The sequence below is a fragment of the Erithacus rubecula genome (genome assembly GCF_903797595.1).
Source record: "Erithacus rubecula genome assembly, chromosome: 3".
Taxonomy (NCBI): Eukaryota; Metazoa; Chordata; class Aves; order Passeriformes; family Muscicapidae; genus Erithacus; species Erithacus rubecula.
Window position 1 is genome coordinate 62,196,080 of NC_136689.1, and position 21,664 is coordinate 62,217,743.

The following is a 21,664-nucleotide window of genomic DNA, read 5'->3' on the forward strand; positions in this document are numbered from 1 at the left end:
TGCCCTGCCTTCAGTTTGGGACAGGGGTTTGGTTGACAATAAAAATGTTTGAGAGCTTGGTTATTGCTCGGCTCCAGGTGCAATAACCTGATCAGGAATGTGTTCATACGCTGCAATATTTTCATTTGACAAGTCGTGTTCTTTTGTGTATGACTATTGTGCGTGCATTTCAGTTTTCATTTGGAATGATGATTCAGGACTAGATCCCATGTTTAACAGTTGCAGAATGACATTTTGCCATCCATTACGTCTCCAGAATGAGGTCACTAACTTTTTAGATAACTACTTTTAAATATTTACTTTTGAAGTAAAGAAGAAAACAAATTGGCTAGAATGCTGCTTTTAGAGTCCTTGATCATACTTTTTGAATATTGCTAGGGGTGGTGATCCTACTGCTTACATGGGCAGCCTCTTCCAATGCTTGACAGCCCTTTCTGGGTTTGTTTTTCTCTAACATCCAGTCTAAACCTCCTCACACTAACAAGGTCATTTTCTTGTCCTACCACTTCTTTCCTGGGATCAGAGACCAACCCCCCCCCCCTCCCCCGCTCCCCCCACTGGCTCCACCCTCCTTTCCAGCAGTTGTAGAGAATAAGGTCACTCCTGAGCCTTCTTTTCTCCAGGCTGAACACCCCCAGCTCCCTCAGCTGCTCCTCACAGGACTTGTGCTCCATTCTTTCAAAGACTTAAGCACTGAGGTCGGGCATGGCAATCAGCCTGATGAAAGCTAAAGCTTTCAATTAAAAGTCCTTTCAAGGGTGTGTTTTGCCTATTCACAACAAAAACTTCTATTCTCTTTACTGTGGCAGTGACCTAAAAACTAGAATTCAAAAGAGGGGGAATAGGGAGGAAGAGAAAAATGACACTGTTTATTACTATTAATTCAGATACAGGGGAAGGTATCCGCAGAAAAATACCACCCCTTCCACAGCTGATAAAGAAAACAATTTAAAGTGCAAGAACACATAGCCTGTCCACGGAGATGTGTATACATTCTGCTGTGGGCTGGCTTTTAGATGCAGCCTGTTTCTGCTTGAAGGACAAGTGCTTAGCTTGATTTAGGGCTAAGGGGGAGAAAGTGGAAATCTCTGGCATTTTTCACATGTAGACAGCTGGAAGCAGGTAATTGCATATAATCCTTTCATGGCTACTGATCTGACTGCCTGAATAGCAGTTAGTGTGGGTGTGTGGCTTCAAAGTTGAGTTGCTGAGCATTTTCTGTTTCTAGAAACAGTGACTGGAGCCCTGTACCTGAAAAGAGCAGCTGGCCTTTGCCCTGCTGTCATGTCCAGCTTGTGCTTGAAAGGCATCTCACCTCATACCAGCTGCACCTGCTGCAGGACCAGGGAGCAGTGCTGGGATGCATGGCAGAAGTGCCAGCCAAGGCCCCAGCACTGCCTCTGAAGACATTTACACCACTGACAGTGATGCAGGTCTCTGCCCTTCTGGCTGAGGGAAGAATTCATGTCTGAGTCAGAGACAAGACTGCTGTGACTTGGTACAAATTCAGCTGCAAAGTCCCCAGATGAATAAGGAATTCCTCTGATTTTACTAGAATAATGTCTGTTCTCCAAGCAGTTCCTGTAACTGCTACAGAAGTAGCTTCCCCACCCCCTATTACTCATTTCCAATCTTTTCAGTTAGAACAGTGGGGAATGTTTACAACATTAGGTTGGGTTTCTTTAATAGCACTACAAAAAGTTAACTGCAGTCAGCTGACACATTGATAAGCTGCTCCAAGCTTGAGCCTACAATAAAACTCCTTCCTAAAATGAGACCTCTAACTTAAGATCCTTTACAATCAATGAGAAAATGCAGAGGCTGAAGAAAGCACGAGACATTGCTCGGGTTGGGGGAATCACCTCTTCCAGTTACAGCTGGGGATGCCTTTACAGAGAGATAAAATTGCCAGGTAATATTTCGCAGTTTTTATTGATGGCATTTATCCCATGGTTTAACATGTTAATTATACTGTAATAAACATGGCTTTAATATTAAACTTTTCCTTATTATCCAAAGTCACCACAGTCCATTTCAGTAAATATAAAAATATATACTTAATACTTTGTACAATACTGGTTTTTGGTCCAAACAAAAAATGGATCAGAAAAGCCAATAAACTTACTTTAAGAATTCCCAATTTTAAAGATTTTCTAAATGGATTTAGGCAACTTTGAATAATGGGATTTACATAAAATCTGAGACAATACTAAACAAAAATGGCTGTAACACACAAAATTAAAATTTCAATTTCACAGATTTGTTATGCCAAAAAAGTACATAGAGAAACAAAATTGTATTTACACATTTCATAATAAAATAACAAGGCGAGACAGGTGATAAAGGGCTGTAAGAATGAAAATATAGAAATAGCATATAATTATTAAATGAAGAACTACAGATCTAACAAGTCCTTAGCATGGATCATCCTTTAATCAGTCTTCCCCTATCAGAAAATTTTAGTGCACAATACACCCAAACTCACTCACTTCACACATACACCGGCACAAACTCAGCATAGAAATCATTCGTTATCAACATTCTCTACTCTATACAGCATCCCTCGCTGATATAATTACAATTTCGAGGCGTCAGTAAACGCGGATGAGCGCACGTAGTGGTGCGGATGAAGAGGTATCGACAAGCCATTCACTGTGCAGGCTCTACTCAGGGCTACAGCCAGACCATGCCGAGTCAGTGAAAGAAGTAACTTGAGACTTTTGCTTCAGAACAGCCTTGTTGCCAACTTTACTTGCTACCAAAAAACGTAACGGGAAGAGGGGAGGGAAGGACAGGAAAGCTAAGTTTTATATTCCTTTAGGTAGATCTGACTTCCAACAAGCCAGTGTGAGGTACAATCCCAGTAACTGAACAATTCAGGGTAGTAGCTGAGCATTTCAAGATAGTAGCTGAACAATTCAGTCAGGGCAGAAGCTGAACAATTCAGGATCGTAGCTGCTTCCAATGCTTTTGATGTTTTACCCAGTCAGGCGTTTACTTTCTACGTCTAACTGCAGTCTTTATCTTCCGACCAGGAACTGAAGATCCAGAGGCAGAGAAAACATTTTTCCCATTAGTCCTATTAAAAGAAATTAGTAGTTCAGAGTTTAGGACAGTGTAGCTGAAAATTCAGTAGCAGCACTGAGTAGATATTCCAGAACAACTGTTTCATAGTCTTGTCTCACTAGTACCAGCTGGCAACAAGCAGCAAATGACGAACAGGAGGAAGAGAGTTCCAGAAACCAATTAAATCTCTCTTATTCAGAAGGTAAGCAGCAGCATAATGGCTGGATATGGGTTCTACCTTTCAAGAACAAGACAATCTCATATGTGTTGATGTGTGACATTCCTGACAGCTAGGCTCCTTTACAAATAGCAGTGCTTAGTTAGCCAGTCAGGCTAATACAAGGAAGGATGCCAAATTTAGTTTCAAACTCCAAGGTTCATCTGAACACCTCATGATTTAACAGCAGTAGAGGCTGAACACTGTCCACTGATATTACCCAAAGCTCAAGGGAAATTCTCGTACGGTCTCTTACCCCACTGGAGGCTGGTTGAACGAAAATCCTGGAGTGCCAGAAGGTGGTGCAGGAGCTGCTGCTGCTGTTGCACCAAAAGTGAATACTCCTGGGTTATTTGCAAAGCTGAAATTAGTAGTACTACTGCCAAACTGGAATACAGAACCTGGGAAGATGAGGTGGAAGCAGAAGTAAGAAATCTCAGTTCATCCTTTCCAGCAAAATCCTCATGTTCTCCCCCTTTTTAGAGGTTGCTCAAGATGACAAGGTTGGGGGGGAGGGAGTAGGCACACCAGGAGTGTCAGATTACAGCAAGAACAGTTTATTTAATGAATCCATTCACATAGACTGAGGAATTTTTAAAGTAACACTGCCAGCACACTGATAATTAGTTGCTTTCTAACTTCTGTGCCACCATTAAATTTATACCTGTGCATACTCAAGTTTACTCATCAAGTCTTAAATTTATATTCAGGTAAACTTTCCTGTGTTCATGCAGTGGATCTTGGGGCTTCCTTTAATATGCTAACAGCACCTCATCTGAAAAAAACCCAAACCTTCCAATCATCATAGGAAGCTAATATATAATACAGAACATCCAGGGAGAACTTCACCTTTAAACTGCTACCTGATTAATGAAGGATCAACTGAGTAATGTGTGGTGCACTAATCTGCTTGTACTAATCTACTGGTTAGTACAAAAAATGTCAGTTATTTTTAATGGAGGTTATTTTGTAAAACTTCTGAGAGGAAAAAAGGAGGCTTTTTGCCTACTTGATATCACATCAAATACTGAAAGGAATCTGGCCCTGTTTTTGTTTTTTAATGATTACTAGTATGGAACAGGTCTTTCTTAAGTTATAAGGTTCATTCTCTGCCCCTTTCCCATGGCATTTTATACTTCATTAATAAAAAGATCTTAATACAGTCTTAGTCTTAACCCATAAATGCTTAAAACCACCCCAAATAATTCGGACTGTATTTTACACAATGAAGCCTGTTCAAGCCAAATAACTAAGAATTTCTCAAATAAAAGATAAAAAAATTAAAAAAAAAAAAAGAAGATGTTGCAGTGTGTCCGCTCTTTTGTTTTGCACAATCTTACCAGTGATTACTGCATGGCTTTCAACAGTTGCTTTTAATCATTAGGTTTCTAAAGAAAATAAAGCTCAAGATTTAGTTGTAGAGTTGCAATCTCCATGTCTGGTAAGGCTCTTGTGGAAAGGTTGCTGTGAAGCTGGGTACCTGTGGCACATTGTGTCTCCACAGTCAGGACTGGGATATAAATGACCCATTATTTTTAGGGAGGACAATTATTTAAATACACATGCAATGCCAAAGTAATCTTTCTCCATATAACTTAGGGTGCACTTCATTAAAAAGAAAATAAAATATATATAATCTTTGAGAGCAAAAGGGAAGAGGATGATCAGCACTCACCAGCACTGGGGGTACCAGAGCCAAAAGTTGGCTGATGGGCTGCCTGCTGCCCGAACACAGAGGGCTGAGTGCTGCTTGTCACCGAGCCGAAGGCAGAAGGAGCAGGGTGAGAGCCAGCAGAAAACAACGTTGTGGACAGCGATCCAAAGCTTGGAGCGCTTTGCTGGCCGGAGCCTGGGCTCGGGCCAAATGCTGGTGGCTGGCTGGCGCCAAAGGCCGGGCCAGCAGCAGGCGCCGCAGGCCCCGAGCCAAACAGAAACGGAGCCGAGGACCCTGGGGGGACAGACAGGGGTGTCACTATGGCCCCTTTCCTCCCCCCGCAACAAATCCAGAAACAAAACATTCTCAAAACTCAGCTCTGGTGGCTGAATACTCATCTCAATTTCAAACTACTTGTGTTAGTATATAAAACAGATACTACCTCAACAGGAATTGCATCTTTTAGGCAACGTGAAAAGCACTGTGCTTATGAGAGTCAGAGAAAATTAAACCTCAATTGCGCTGGTTGCCTCTTCATGTTGTACAGATAGATTCCTAGAGACAGTATGTTTTAATCTGTGTTTACTAAAAGCTGTTTCTACCACATGCATGGAATATTCATTCAAGGCGTGCAAAATTCAGCTCCTGATTTATTAGGACTAGCAGAACATGTTTCTTTTCTTTTCAGCAACTGCACCCCTCCCCTTCCCTGTTCAAGTGTTTACCGTTATCAACTTCTGGAGGCCAAATCAACCTTGCAGTAATCTAAAAAACTTGGTTTAGCAGAGAAATTCTCTACCTATCCATCAACAACCAACCAGCCCAACTGTATGAGCCAGCAGAAACAATGAAATGCAACTGAACAGTGACTCTGAACGTACATGGCAGATCTGCTATGCAAATGGCCATTTTAAACAGCACTGCTAATGCTCAGGCAACAGGAAATACCCTCTAATTTCACCATAACTTGGAATGGCTGACTTTCTTTCCAAGATGAGATACATGGTAAAACTTCTGAAAACTTTCTGAATTTGTGAAGATATTTGAAATATGGTGTCACTCACTAACAAAATTACACTGGAAGTTACTGATTTGTAAGCAGTTTAAATTGATCTGTTGGTTGGTGTAATTTAGGACTGTTTTCTGTTTTAGACACCAAAAAAAGTGTGCAAATTAAACTTATGTGACTGACAAAGTTAAGCCATCAGGATCAAACCAGATTAAGTCTTTCCCTTATAGATTCAATCTTACTTCTAACATCCTGCATGGCTCATAGGAATACAGGTAATTTGATGGATTTAGTCTTGAGTCATGCATTTGTTCATGCAATCCAGGCAGTGGAGTAACAAGCATAAATCGTGAAGAAACTCTGTATTTCTTATGGCTATCTTCTCTAAATTCCTAGAAAATTAACACACATTGGCCATGTTCTTTAGCATTAATTGCATGTCAAGGTACTCCATTTACATATACTTGTGAGGGAAGGGCTTGGCAAAGCTTAACATTATTTCCAGGAATTCAGAGTTTCAGGTACAGGAGCAAAAAAGCAGGAAAGTTGCAATTCATTGATTTCTAACTGTAAACACTGGACTAACAGTGGTTGAAGAAAGAAATTATCATTTTCCTGGTGAAAAGCTCCTGTACAAATCGAAATCCAGTAAAGGTTTGTCCTTTGCACAAAACAACTCTATTGCCAGTTCATACCTAAAGTGTATTTCCCGCACTGAAGAAAAAATGAGCCCAAATTAACACTGCTGAATATAAATCCTCAGCATTTTTCTCTATTTCCATGCATTTAGCCTGCACGATTTCCAAAGTACAATATTAATTAAACAGTATCTCCTTAGTCCACTACATAATGGCAAAAATGAGAAAATGAGAAGAGCAGCTATTTAAAACATACCTGTTGAACTTGATGTAGTTGTGGCTCCAAAAGTAAATCCTGAATTTGCTGCATTGGTACTGCTCTCTCCTGAACGAAAGAGAAAGGGAGTAAGAGTTGAGCCAGTGCTGGAAGATGTGGCTGCTGGTTTGTTTTCTTGAGAGAAGCCAAATGACTGAGATGTTGTAGATTCTGCAGGATTGCCAAAAACAGAGCTGGTCACAGTGTTGCTGGGTTGCCCAAACACAAAGGGAGTGGGAACTGGCTGAGGGTTTGAGGAAGAGAGAGTGCTGCCAAAGACGCTGCTGCTGTTGGCTGAAGTGGTGGGTACCACTGTGCTGGAGGAACTGGAACTCAGGAAGCTGAAGGATGCTCCTTGATCTGAAAGGAAGTAACACAGTTACTACAAAGTCACAAAAATGGAGTTTAACAACCAAGAACTTTTCACACAACAACCATCACTGAAAAACTTTAATCCTCCACTGCAAACTTTCAAGAAATTAAAGGAATACAAAACTCTGCAATATCTATGAAGTGATGTTTGTACCTTTGTAGCAGCAGAAAAGCTGCAGCAGAGCTGCAAGTAGATGGATATAAGATATTCCCTCTCTCCTTCCCTTTCACTATAAAAAACACACTAGTATGAGGCCTCTATTTATCATCAGGTGAGCTGCTACTACTAAAACAGCACAATTTCTGTGCTTACACAAGCAGTGATACACATTCCTTAAGGTGCGACAACTTTTTTGTCTAAACACTGTTAAAACTCACTGAAATCTACAAAGAAATTGCCACATTGTCTACACATCAACAACTAGAACTGAAGACAGGCTGCAGGTAGTATATAAATCTCACAGGTGTTGTCCAGTACTATTTGATAGACACGAGCAGAGAAGTAAAGCTGAAAGATGTTCTGCTTACCCGAAGTACTGGTTGGTGCCCCAAATGCAAAAGGTGCCTTTGCCTGCTCACTTTCCTTTTCTGACGGTTTACCAAAACTAAAATTGAATACAGGCTTTGCTGTGCTCTCCTCTTTGGTATGCTCAGCTGTCCCAGATGAAAAGATAGGCTGTGCCTTTAACTCTTCATTGTCAGCTTTCTTTCCAAATGCTAACGGACCAGCGGAAGTGACAGAGTCCTGCTTCTCTTCTGTCCTTCCCAAAACAAACTGTGAGGCAGGTGCCGACTCCACACTGCCAAAAGAGAAGCCTCCCTTCGTTGAAACAGTTTCATCCTTTTTCTCATCTGGCTTCTTAAATGGCAAAGCAGGTGATGCTGCATCCTTTTCTGCCACAGCTCCAAAAGTGAAGCCACCGACTCCAGTTTTATTCTCATTTGTAGCTATGGAAGAATTAGAACTTGTAGCAAAAGCAAAACCTCCTAAAACTGGTTCCTCTTTCTTTTCCTGCTGTCCCAGACTCGTAGTTCCAAACTGAAACGTTGAAGGAGCCTGACTACTTGTAGATGGAAGTCCAAAGGTAAAACTATTACTTTTACTTTCTTTTTTGCTGTCTTCTGATTTAGAGTCTGAGGAAGAAACTCCAAATTTGAAGTTTCCTGAACCAGTAGGAAACTTAAATTCTCCAGTCACAGTGTTGGATGACGCAGATTCGGATGCAATGCCAAACTTAAAGCTACTTTGTTCTCCAAATTTAAAATTTCCTGTGCTACCTAATGTTTGAGAAGGTTCAGAGGACGCTGACGGGACACCAAATGTAAATGATGGCATTGCAGCATTTGTAGACACAGTAGTAGTACCAAAACCTGCAGGAATAAGCAACAATGTCAAGTCTGCAATATATGATACATGCAGGCTTTTAGCTATATTGCTGGGATTCTGGTCTTGAGTTTTCCCAATGTCAAATCTGTTCAACAGAACACCCTTCAAACACACACAAATAAGGAAACTCCACACTTCTTCCATACATGTATTTTTTTTTGCAATGGTGCTATTCTGTGCAACACCTGGCTTGGAAGCACACTACTTTTCCACATTGAAAGACCATGGTTTTAGTCTAAACTCCAAATGAACAACACATAAGGGCTTGAAACAAACAACTATGTCACTGACACAAGCTTTCCTGTAAAAAACCCAACCATTTTCTGGAGAATGGGTGTGGAAACATACACACACAATCTTATCTAAGCAACATTCCTAAACAAGAAATTGACAGTTTTGCCATACTCAAAGGAAAGAAAAAGAAAAAAAGAAAAAGAGAAAAAAAAGAGAAAAAGCTGCAGAATGCATATCCTTGTTCTTCTTGGTATTACCTTTGAGCTCTGCTTTGGTGCCTGGCTTTGCACTTGCACAGGCTATGCACTGTGTGGCTTCTGCTTTGTTTTGGACCAAGCAGACCTCACATTGCCAACTTCCTTCAGGCTTCTTGAATTTGTCTAAATCCAGAAAACCTCCAGAAGAAGGAGAAAATGCAGAAACGCTGCTACTGGTCACAGGCACTGAACTCCCTGAGAAAAAAACAAGATAGTTTATCATCCTGCTTAAATCATGCACAATCCTTTTAAGAAATGCTCACTATATTGCAAAGCACACAAGTTTAACAGTAAAAAACCATCAAGCCATAAACTCATTTGAGTCAAACAATATGAGAATGTAAACCATAGATTCTAAATCTAAATCTGGATTGTTCTTTATAATTTATATACGAATTCAAGCACTAATTGTACCAGTGACATTTAAATAGCAACTGCAGTTCATAAAAATACAGCAACATAGCCAATTTCAGACATAAACTACAGGTACTGTATTGAACTAAGACTACTACAAGAATTCCTGGTGACACCACAGTTGACAGCAGTCAAAGTTAGCATTGCTCAAGTCAATGATCACTGTCAAGTGATGCAAGGCTGAGAATTTACTAGAATGATTCATCAGCAAGTCACAAGGACACGACACATTCAAAACTATAAAGTGACAAAAGAAAAAAGGGAACTGACAGCTTACAAACCCACAACTCTGTGCTCACCACACAAGCTATACTGCCTTCACCAGCAGCAGAAACCTACTGCTGCTGAAGTGTGAAATCCAGCACTTGCCCTCTAACTTTCCTCCCATGTGAAGGAAGAGATGGCACTTGATGCTGCACCCAAGAGCAAACTTCAGCTCAACAAGTGTCAGGAGTGAAGCAGACATCCCAAAGGCACAAAAGCATCACATAACTGTACCTACACCTACAGTGTAGGTACACCTACAATGTACCACTGAGGGGGTATTCAAGAGAGACACAAGAAAATTTCTCAAATTTAAAGGAGTAACATTTCCTAGATGGGAACGGGTCTTCTCTTCCACAGTACATCCAGCAAATTTATGCCCTGCCATTTTACTTGCTTCACCCATCCCCTTGACAAACATAATGTAACTTTGCAATTCTCTGCACCATGGTGCTCATGGCAAACCCTTCACTTCCTTGCCATGGCCAGTGCCTTGAACAAAAGTTCCAGCTGACCACTCTCAGGCTGAAAGTCTATGAGAATAAGCTTCCTCTAAAATTCATTATCTTATCTGAAGAAATTCCACTGCGAGTACACAGTGATTATAAAAGCACAATCTGCTTCATCTCTACATCTATTATTTTCCCCCAGGATGCATTTGCAAATGTGTTTTTGACATTAAATTATGTTAAGAGCCAAGAGCAAAAGTTAGAACTAAAATAATTATTTACATTTCAAAAAAACTCTCAAAATCAGTTACAATGACACATAATGGAAAACAACCCATAAATGAACTGAAGAAGGCATCCACCTCCCAAGATCTGTAATAACCCTGACCTTTCCAAACAAGGTTACCCATGTTCTGAAAAACTACCACAGGCATTAGCTGAATATATGGCTCTGTTTTAGCACAAGACCACTAGCTAAAATCTACACTTGACAGTGGACATACAGCTGATGCCAAAAATGTTGAGAAGTATCAACCCTTTACTGCTCCCCACTACAACCTTTTATACCTTTTTTCTCACATGCATAACACCTGCATGCCCTTTTACTCTTTTGTGATTGGTCAATAAACACCAGCATTCCATGCTTCTTCTCCTTCAATACTGTTTACCTGTCTTTATACAGCTGCCCCCCATTAGGAATGAGGCTCGGCGCAGCCACGGCCCCATTCCATTCTCCCACATACACTGACTTGGAATCTGGCTTCATACTTCTGCTCAATTCCACACAAAAGCTGATTGGAGATATTTTAAGCCATATTGTGCAAATACTGATTCTACATATGTTTTGAAAGAGCAAAACAAACCCCAACAAATCCAGTAGTTTTTAGCTCCTTGCAAGGACTTCACATTTTTCCCCAAGGAAAATGAGTCCACTGGTTTTAAGTTAATTAAGGCATCCATTTTAGTCATCTTTCCTCACTAGCTGTAAAGCAAGGTGCATTTGCTTCAGTTCAGCTCTGCACTAATACATTTCACTATCCATTCAAGTCATGTGACAAGCTGGAATCTGGGCTGAGACATCCAAAGTGCCTGCAATCATTCCTGCAGAGAGCCACTAATCCATCCTGTCTGGCATACAGCCATGCTGCTCAAAGTATTATTTTATATGGAACGTATTTATTCTCTAAAACATGTATATAGACTAAGATTGAAACAATGGAGAAGAAAAGAACAAACCTGGTTTCTCAGACTGACAAGCTACACATTTGCTGTCTTCTGCCTTATTTTGTAGAAGGCACACTGAACAGTTCCAAGAGCCTTTTGGCTGTTTAAATTTATCTCCAAACCCCAGAGTGGCTGTTGTGCCAGTGCTGCTGGAGGTGGACGTCACTATCACCGAGTTGTCCGTGGCCACTGGCATGGTCAGAGCAGGCATCACTCCTGTTCCAGGCTTTGGTGTATCACATGCTATACATTTTGTAGCTTCAGGTTTGTTCTGGACCAGACAGGTATCACAATCCCACATGCTGGGTGCTGGTTTAAATTTATCTTCAAAGCCCAGTGTCCCTGATGTAGGGACGGTTGTCTTGGAGGAGACACATGGACTCACACTGATGGTCTGCTTCGTACTCTCAACAGTGGACACTTTAGCAGCTTGACATGTTACACACTTGCCATCTGTGGTTTTGTTCTGCACACACGGGCCCTGTGTGTCAGACTGCCAAAACGAGGACCCTTGTTTAGAGGTGTCTTTGCCTGCAGAGAAACTACTTATTGCGGGCCTTGTATAGACCACTGTGCTCGTAACAGGCTGTGCAGATGAACAGGAGGCTGATTTCCCAGACATAAAGCCTAGTTAAAGAAAAAAAGGGAGAAGTATTACTGATGAAGCTACCTGTACCCTGGCTGCATGGAAGTTACTTATAATACTAGACAGCACAAATTTAAACCAAGTGTCAGTAGTTACAATTATACATTCCAAGTAACTGAAAGAGGAAATCCATGGAAATCTTATCTAAAGGGATGAAATTTCATATGCTGAGCTGGGACACAACAGAACACTTATTTAAAGCCCGATTTAACTCTTCACTTCCGAGAAATTTTAAATACAAATCTCATTTGTATGTGCCACTACATTGGAAGATGCAAGTATAAACAAACAGTACAGAAAGCTGATGATCTGTCAGAGACTGGAAATAATCCAGTTTCATTTTAAGACACCATGCCCAATCGAATCAAATTTCTAAAGTTATTTCTGCCATAGTAGATGACTCACACTTACTTAGTAGCTGTACAGCAGTTAGTACTTGGAACAGCAATCCACACAATATTCCCCCACAAATACTGAGTATTAATTAAGCAATAAAAAATTAAAAATGAACACATAATTTTTGTCTATAAACTTCGTTTGAAATGCATTGGACACAGCCGACTCTTTATTTGAAGGTGCAAACTTTTCAGAAAATGAGAACCACGAATATAGAAACACTAACGAAAATGCTACAGCAACACACCTTAATTATCAGCACATTTAACTGTAAAGCTAAAATAGTTTCTCTTTTTTGTTACATTATTGTTGCTTTGGGGTTGTTTTTTCATATTAGAAGCAGAATCTTCGAACAGTGTGGATTCAGAACCTGACTGTGTTAAAGTGATAAAGAAAACTAATGTCCCCTCACCCACAGGTCTTTCCTCAAACAAAACACACAGCGCATTTTCTCTCAGTTAGATCTTTCCAATCTAAATAGGCACTGCCTTCTTAAGTTGTACATAGATTTCATAATAAAAAGTCCTGCTGTATCTCAAGGCTTATGGGAAAGATCAAATTCAGTTAAGTAATTTTTCCTAAAACAAAAACCATCATCTACACACACACTCTTTATTCAACAGCTGAAAACAATTGCAATGACTTGAAACTCATTTTTTTAAAGTGAGACAGCCCACTGCTACTTAAAATTTACATCTGAACTCAGAGTAACTGTCAACATTTAAGGCCAAAAGATATGCAGCTTTTGAAACACCTTTAGGAATGAAGTTATCTTTACCATTCTTAATTTCTGGAGATGGCAAAGTGGGAGAGGAATGTCTGTAAAGCATTTTACAAACATTTTCTTTCCAATCACACACATTTAATTTATTTAAACAAAACACTGATTCTTTGACTAATTCTTTATATACTCAAGTTTGAATTACAACCTTACACATAAAGGAGAAGCAATGCATCTGGTCTGAAGCTGCAATTTTCCCATCAGCAATTAAAGCCCCTTATAACAGAAGGGGGCATCAAGCATAACAGATACAGCATTTAAGTCTGTATTTACTGCTTAACTGTGACAAATTGTCTGGGGGTTTTTTTGGTTGCTTTTGAGCTGGGCTTTTTAAAAATCAATGCAGCTATATGCAAGTGTATTCTCTGCAAAATATTTTTAAAAGGAGTTCATTATCTCACCAGGGCTTTTTAGAATGTCTAACACACTTCCTTGCTTTAAGAACTTAGCAGGTTTGCAGAACCCATCATATTCTTCTTCCTCTTCCTTCTTATTGCTGGTGCTGTTTACAGTGGCACTACCTTTAAAAACAAAACAAAACCCACCTTTTACAAAGAAATCCATTTAGAATATATTCATGTTTGCAGAAAAAAAGAATTTTCATGTTCCATTCCTCTTAAATAAGTATCTTTAAAATTTGCCCTTATTTACAACAGCTTATAGTTATAATCTGATTAAAAGCAGACTCATCACTGAAAACACACCTTGCCTGGAATTTGGAACAAGCTTAGAAATGACAGATTAACTATTTAACATATCCAAAAATAGAGAATTAGCACTCTGTGTTTGAAATGCTAAAAATGTTGTTACCTGGACTAAGGATGGATGTCACTGGTGTATCAGTGGATTCAGAAAGCTCTGATGATTTTACAACAGGAACACTAAACGTAAACTTCATCTGCTGTGAAAAAGAGAGGGTTTTTTTAGATTCTAAGAAATTTCTGTCAAGTTTCACACACAAATAGTAATCTGAAATCCAGTCTTGAAACTTTTGGTGGGTGCTGGGTGAAAAGGTGAAAGTCAGGAATCTATATATTTGTTTCCCCCCTTACCAGGACAAATTCTGCTTTACTGTTCCACAGCATTCTACTAAAGCCTTCAGAAAATGTTGGGATTTATTTTACTTACAGACACTGGAGGTAGCACTTTCACCTCGGTAGATTTCACAATTGGAGATGAAAATACAAACGTAGGACTGCCAACATTACTTGCTGGTTGTACCTGTATTTTCAAAAGAATGAAGATTTGTATCTAAAAGAAAAGCATCCAGGTGAAACAACAGCAGCTACCTGAATTCACTAACAGACATTCTGCGATGGAAATCTGGTGTTTGGTATTTCTGACCCACACCTACAAGCTACAAGTTATAAGAAAAAGCTTGCAAGCTTGCAAGTATGGGATGGACAGAAGCCCTGCCAAAGTATGTCTTCCTCCCCCCCTCCCAACCTGAATACAAGCCTGTTTAATCCAACAGGATATAAAGTCAGGTTCCTTAGTTTCATGAGCACCACAGAAAAAGTTAACATTCAGCAAGGAGGATGTATACTGACCCTGAAAAAATATTCACAGTATACAGCAAAGATTTACCTTGTTCATCACTGGTTTTGAAACAATGCTGGGTGATGAGGAGACAGCACTACTGGCGGGGAAACTGAAGCTGAATGTCGGCAGCGATGCAGTACTGATGGGCAGGGGTACTTCAGGTAGTTCATCTTGCCCCATCTCCTAAGTGTAAATTTTAATTTTTGTTAGTTTAATTTTTTTCTTTCAAGAAGCTGCAAAATCTAATTTTTCACTTTCTTTAGAAGATTTAGATTTTAATCTTTCTTTAAATAGTTGTAAATTCTGATTTTTCTTTTTCACGAGATCTACTACCTTCCTACCCTGTCTCCCCATTAGTTTCTTAACAAAGTTAAATGTAACAAAGAGATTTATAGACAAAGCAGGTTTTCAAAAGGAATCCTAACCTCTCCAAGTCTGCCACATCATTTTTATTTATGGCAGGCCTGTTTCCATGCAATACTACATCCATCACTTGCCCAGTAAGAATACTGAAAGTAAGTTCAAAATTGTTACCTGAGCAGAAGAGAGAGGGGCACAGATAAGTTTTATTTTTGATTCTGTCCTTTAGTTAATAAAGATCTAGCAAGACATAACCATTCTAGGATTCTATGATTCCTTTATCGCTTTAATTAAGAGCACAACTTCATGGCAAGTAAGAAAGTGTTCCTCTTGCAAAACTAGGTAGGAAAGCTGACAAAGTCCTGAATCACTTGAACATGGAAGACAGTATTTTAAGAAGGATGTGTGTTCCTCTGAGTACCAAAACCCCCAAACCAAATCAAACCAAACCACAGAAAGTCAAAATGAAACCTAACACAGCAACACAGAGGATCATACTCTGGTAAATCTATTCAGTATCATGTATCAGGATGCAAATTTCAAATTCAAAAATCAGTGCACTTAAAAACTTCTGCTCTTACCCATGTCTTTTAAACCCTTTGATTACCAAGATTAGATTGGTTAGGGTTTAAATGGAAATAGCCAATCTAATTAAAATTTGGACAGTAGGACCAATGTCTCCTCAGAAATTACTAAGCAGAGATGCATGTTGCTATTACAGATATTTAACCTACCCCATGGATTACGTATTTCAGAGGTCTGATCTGAAGAGTATCACACCTTGATATTGAGAACATTTCTGTTGCAGAAACATTCTCCATTATTTACTACTTCTTTATTCTGCATCAGCCAGAAGACCAAGATAACCTCTTCAGATTTAAGAGCCAACAGTAGGCAGCTTATGTAACACTCATGGAGAAAGATAATCCTTAGGGTCATAATGACTATCATTGCATTAAATTGAGTTTTCCCATTAAAACAAGAAAAGAAACCATTCACAATGAGTTTGAATACATGCCAAAAATTATGAATGATCATTAGCAAACATGCCAACACTGTCTTCTGCTTCAGGTTCTTGGCCTGTACCTTTCTACATGATTTACATATAAAATAACAAAATAAAAAAACTTTTTTTTTTTTAATACTTGGCACTTCATGCCTTTCTAAAAACTCTACAAACCTCTACCAAAGTTATCAATTCAACAACTAATAGGAAACTTTATAGTATGAAGAATATCCAAGATAATACAATGGAAGATTTTTAAAAATATAAAACCAAAGTCAAGGCACTTATACATATAACTAAACCAGACCCTGGTCTTAAATCCACAGCAAAACACCCACAAAACTGAAACTGCATTATTGTAGATTACTGAGAGGCAATGAAGATACTTATTTCAGTAATCACAGTGAGACCAATTAACCTGAGACACCCTTACCAGTTGTTGTTGTTTTTGTGCAGGTCTTGATGCACCGTATCGTTCTCTTTCCCTTCTCATCTTGCCACAGGAACTCTCCATCCTTCCTCCTGAAGACAGACCATTGGATGCAGGAATATCGAGTTTGGGGTAGCTCAATTTGCTGGCACAGAATAAAAATACATAGGTTGAGGAAGGGGATTAAAAAGAAAGCCAAAAAAAAAAAAAGGAGAAAACCCTCAAATTTATCAAATAATTGCTTCAAGATATTATAGCTACTATTAATCTTAAAACAGTTGCCTGCTAATTGGAAACAGAAAAAACATCCCACAAGTTCCTAAATGCTGGTAAATAGCTGATGCTCTAAAGAGCAAAAGCTGAATAAGAGCAGCAGTGAGAATACTATACATAAAAACCAGTCACAACATCCATGAAGGAATGATGACTAAGCCAGAAGACCTGAAATAGAAGAACTGATTTAGATTGTTATTTTCTAATGTTTGCTTTTAATAGTCCAGACAGTGGAAATTCTGACTGCCAGTTCTTTGATTCTGTGATGAGCCTGTATCTCTGAAGGAATATAAAAGAATAACTAAAAATATATGGGCAGGGGGCAGGCAGATGTGTGTGCGTGTTCACACAGGAAATGCGGCCAACAGCTCTTAGGGAATTGGGAGGCTTAAACTTGTGTGGCAAGAAAATATGACACAAGCTTCAGCAGCAGCTCCGGCTTTCCTGAGGCCATCAGCAGAAGCAGCAGAGGTGTTTGGGTGTGCCAACATTCCAGAAGTCTTTTCAGACATGAATACAGATCTCTTTTGTAAGGCATACAAAGGAATTTCTCTGCTCATTACAAAAGTCTAGATCCAAACCAGAAAGACTCCCTAATCCAAGTGGGAGGGGGGAAAAAAACAAAAGAAAAACCTCAGTAAAACACGAATCCCACCACACACACACACACAGACAACTCCCCCAATAATAACAACAAACTAAACCAAACCCATGCCACATCTCAAAACAGAAGTGAACTAAGGAATAACAACAATAACAAGCAGTATGGCATTGGGATACATCTGAAAAAGATGACAAAATCAAGCTTATCCTGCAGCCAATCAGTCATTACAAAAGGACACTGAATAATACTGGAAGATACCAGGTCAAGTTTCTAGAGGACAGAGGAAAAGAATTAGTCTAAACCCCTCAGATAGCTGCAAACATCTGCTCAGCACTGTAACCACTGAGAAGAAGCCAGATCCTTAAAGCCATATGCTCAAACTTTTCCCTAATCCAAAGTGACAATCAATTTGAATCATGAAATAAAAACTCATGTCAAAATAAATCTTTATTCAGACAATTATAGCATGTCTCTGATAAGTCCGTATTCCTCTTTTCTCTTAACACCTGTCAGTTTCCAAGGAGCAAAGACAGTTCTGTCTTCAAGCAAATCAATCTACAATACTGATGCTGGTTTAAAAACTAAATGGCCTTTGTTAAGCTGAACAGAGATGTACCAAAGGCAGTTTAGCTGCCTTAAGAGACTTGGTCCTTACTAGTTTTGTATTCCTACTCCACAATACGACAAGCAACACAGACTGGCTTTACAAAAGAGTTAAAATAAAAGGACCATGTAGTCTTAAGTCAAAAGTAGAAACACATCAGTAAAACTTGTGAAACAAATGAAAAGCACTATCAGTTTCCTGGATCTCCCTTCTACAAGGAGAAAGGAGTTGCACCAAAGAAAACTTAGAACAGTTTGAAAACCCACAATTAAAACCTAACATCTGTTTGCACTTCTGCCAAAACCAAAGATGGCTCCTGTAAAGTCAAACTATTAGACTGTAAAACAAAAGGTTGGCTTTGGGGTTTCTTGCAAGCCAAAGAATGCTGAAGGCAATGTAAGAATTGCTCAGAAGTTGAACACAGAGCCAAAACATTAGCAGATTCCCTAATGCTGTTCTTTAAAAGATTTGAATCCTCAAGAAAAGGGTATTTTCTTAGCACACAGTGCCTTAATACAAACAATATCCAAAAGATTAGTTCCCCAGAAGGGAACAGTCACCAATATTATCTCAAGTCATTCTATGCCAAGCAAACAGCATAATGCAAGACAATCTCCTCAAGAAGAAATACAATTATCAACTCTCCTTAATTTTTTTTTTTCAGAGACAAGTTGGCATTTGTCTTCAGGTGACTCTGAAGGGCTTCTGGTTTTCATGCAAACTCACAGAGCAAAGTGCGTTTGTCATGTACAGAACATCAGAAAAAAAAAAATTTCTTTAGCTTTTTAAGTAAGTAAGTAAATAAATATTAAATTTAAAAAAAAAACCTAAGAATTGAATTTACTCCTGAACTGCAAGACATTTAACATTATAAAGAAGTTTTCAAAAAGAAATTCCTGTGTGACAAAGCCTTCACACTCTAAGCAATTATTTACTTACCTGAAACTAACAGCTGCTCCCCTAAAGAATACCAAGATGCACAAATAGTTAAACTCTCTCATAATACAGTTTTTTTCACTTTTTCTATTCACTTTTACTGAGAACTCTTCCTGTCCTTCCAAAAGAAGGCAAGTGTGCAGACTCTACTGACAAAGGAGGAGGCTTTCTTCTTTCAAGTATTTTAAATTAACAGATTTGTCATACCTTTCAGATGATTTGACAGGCTTTTCTGCAGGAAAACTCTCCTCCATCATGTCCTGCAAAGTAAGTTTTATTTATTTGAAGATTTATCTGAATATAAACAAAACTCAAAGAGGAGACAACCAAACACACATTTTGTGCTGGTTTGTTTTTTTTTAAATTTATACCACTGAAATACCAGTATTGTTTTAAGGAAGGTTTATTGGGGACTCCACCTACACTGAAGGGATAAGAGTGGATAATTATGAAGTGTTCTGAATTGGTAATTGCTAGAAACCTGACTTGGAGCCCACAGTTCACCTAAAACATTTTATACACAACATCAACACGTTCCATCAGCTTTCTGAAATTTGTGTTTCTGTATTTTAATATTTTTTCACTGTGAAAACCCTGGCCCAACAGCACACCACCACATTCTGAAAATAAGAACCAGCCACTTAGTGTGCCAAAGATACAATTATATTAATTAAACTCCTCAGTATGTCTCACAATGGTTCCCTTCCCACTGTCTTTTCTTAATGCTTACCTCAAGTATCCTATAGGTGCTCTTGCATAAAAGAGCACCTTAGTAGACTGGTTAGACACATTTCAATATTGCAAAAAGCAGGCAAATTAGGACATGAAAATTTACTTACGTGATGGTCTGTATCTACCCTTTGGTGAATTTTTCTGGAATTAGTAGCTGATTTCAAAGATGGTTTAAAATACGTGATCCGACTCCCTGTCAGGGAGATTGGCTTTGGTGTCACAAGTTTCTGGACAGGTGGATGTTGTGAATCCATCTTTGAAAGGGAAGCAGCAATCAATTTATCCTTGCACCCACCAAACTTATCACAGCATTTACTGATGAGAGAAGTTACAGAACTATAAACCTCCCACCAGTCTCAGCACCCAGTGAAAACTACGTGGAAGTGTTGAAAATATTTAGTTTGCAGGAGGAAATCACCAGAAACTCAGTTATAGAATCCAAAAAGCTACAGGAATAGTCAAAGTCTGACTGAATTCTGTGTCAAAATTTGGCAGTCACTTCACAGACAAAATAAACTATATTCCTTCAGATAAATAACTCGTTACAATAATATGCTCCCATCCTTTCCTCTGCTCTGCCCTCACTGTGATGTTTTTTTTACTGACTTATTCCATCAATTTAATACTGAAACTGTTAAGCAGTTAAACCAGGTTGTGAGTTTCTTTTTTTTTTCTACATTTTCTTCTTTTGAAGTTACACTTAAAAAAATTTTTGTGAAATATTTTAAAAGAAGTCTCATTAATGTCTGTTCCAATGTTTTAGATTTGCATTTGATGCTCTTAAAAGTACTGGTCTGACTTTTTTTAATCAAAGTTTTTTTACAGACAAGCGCTAATTATTCAACAGAAAGCACCGTACATTCTGCAAAACTGGCTTAACTGAATAGGGAAAGAAGGAAGACCCCAAAAGGCTCCATGATATATCAAATCATCATAGCCTTGGTGATAAGAAGAGTGATACTTAGGATGTATCTACTATTTAAGTTAGTATCAACAGATGATTGTGCCCCAGCCCAGGTGCAGAACTGCATGACCTTCACATGGGCCCACTTCTTCTAGAGCTTGTCCTGGTCCCTCTGGATGACATCCCTCAGATGTGCCAGCTGCACTACTCAGTTTGGTGTCACCTGCAAACTTGCTGAGGGTGCACTCAGTCCCACAATCTCAGATGAAGATCTGGCATTTGGACTTTAACAAAGTTCATCCCACTGATGACTGCCCAGGGCTCCACTCCATCTCTCTGCAAGGACTCTGTCCCTCAAGAGGGTCAGCAGCACCTTCCTGTTTCATATCACCAGCAAACCTGCCAAGGGGGCAATCTGTGCCTCCAGATCACTGAGAGGTATTTTGAACAGCACTGGCCCTAGAACTGATCCTGAGGAACACTGCTGGTGACCGGTCACCAGGCAAATGTAGCCAAATTCACTGCAACCTTCTGCATCCTGCCATTTAACCAGCTCATCCCAGAGCTGGACAACTTGCGCAGGAGGATGCAAGAGGGATAGCACCAAAACCCTCACAAAAATCCAGGAAGCTACATCTGCCACCTTATCTTCACATGACAGGCAGATGACATTACTGTAAAAGGATATCAAAGCAGTGAAACAGGCATGTACAACAAGAAAAAAAAGTAACCCAGTTACATGTTCAATACACTAAATGTTATTCTATCTGGTAAAGATCATCAAAATAAGAAAAATACCACCAAAAAAAAAAAAAAAAAGCCTGTAAAACCTTTGCCTGAGTATCCAAGTGTCCTGTCAACCATTTGTTCACTTTAGCCCCCTTCTGGGCACACACAATCCTGTCCTCTCTTTTCATCAAAGGCTACCTCTTCTCCCTGCCAAATTCTATGAATTCTAGCATTATGAGTAGACAATTTCTCTATTTTTACCCAGTGACAGCTGTACACA

At 39.2% G+C, this 21,664-nt stretch overlaps 1 protein-coding gene across 2 annotated transcripts in view; it reads right to left on the reverse strand.

Annotated features, from left to right (window-relative positions):
* Positions 1 to 1,913: 1,913 nt before the first annotated feature.
* Positions 1,914 to 21,664, reverse strand: part of NUP153 (nucleoporin 153) — a 43,786-nt gene continuing 24,035 nt past the window's right edge. Inside the window, exons 9-22 of one of the 2 annotated variants that reach the window (XM_079302923.1) lie at positions 19,859 to 20,005; positions 19,227 to 19,279; positions 16,606 to 16,747; positions 14,852 to 14,989; positions 14,393 to 14,485; positions 14,075 to 14,165; positions 13,666 to 13,785; positions 11,454 to 12,068; positions 9,091 to 9,285; positions 7,741 to 8,583; positions 6,841 to 7,200; positions 4,959 to 5,231; positions 3,540 to 3,684; positions 1,914 to 3,079 (exon numbers count right to left, since the gene is read on the reverse strand). In XM_079302923.1, the coding sequence (XP_079159049.1) occupies positions 2,995 to 3,079; positions 3,540 to 3,684; positions 4,959 to 5,231; positions 6,841 to 7,200; positions 7,741 to 8,583; positions 9,091 to 9,285; positions 11,454 to 12,068; positions 13,666 to 13,785; positions 14,075 to 14,165; positions 14,393 to 14,485; positions 14,852 to 14,989; positions 16,606 to 16,747; positions 19,227 to 19,279; positions 19,859 to 20,005 (3,300 nt within the window). In that variant the 3' untranslated portion in view covers positions 1,914 to 2,994. The remainder of the gene's footprint in view (positions 3,080 to 3,539; positions 3,685 to 4,958; positions 5,232 to 6,840; positions 7,201 to 7,740; positions 8,584 to 9,090; positions 9,286 to 11,453; positions 12,069 to 13,665; positions 13,786 to 14,074; positions 14,166 to 14,392; positions 14,486 to 14,851; positions 14,990 to 16,605; positions 16,748 to 19,226; positions 19,280 to 19,858; positions 20,006 to 21,664) is intronic. The other variant, XM_079302922.1, reaches the window with a different exon arrangement.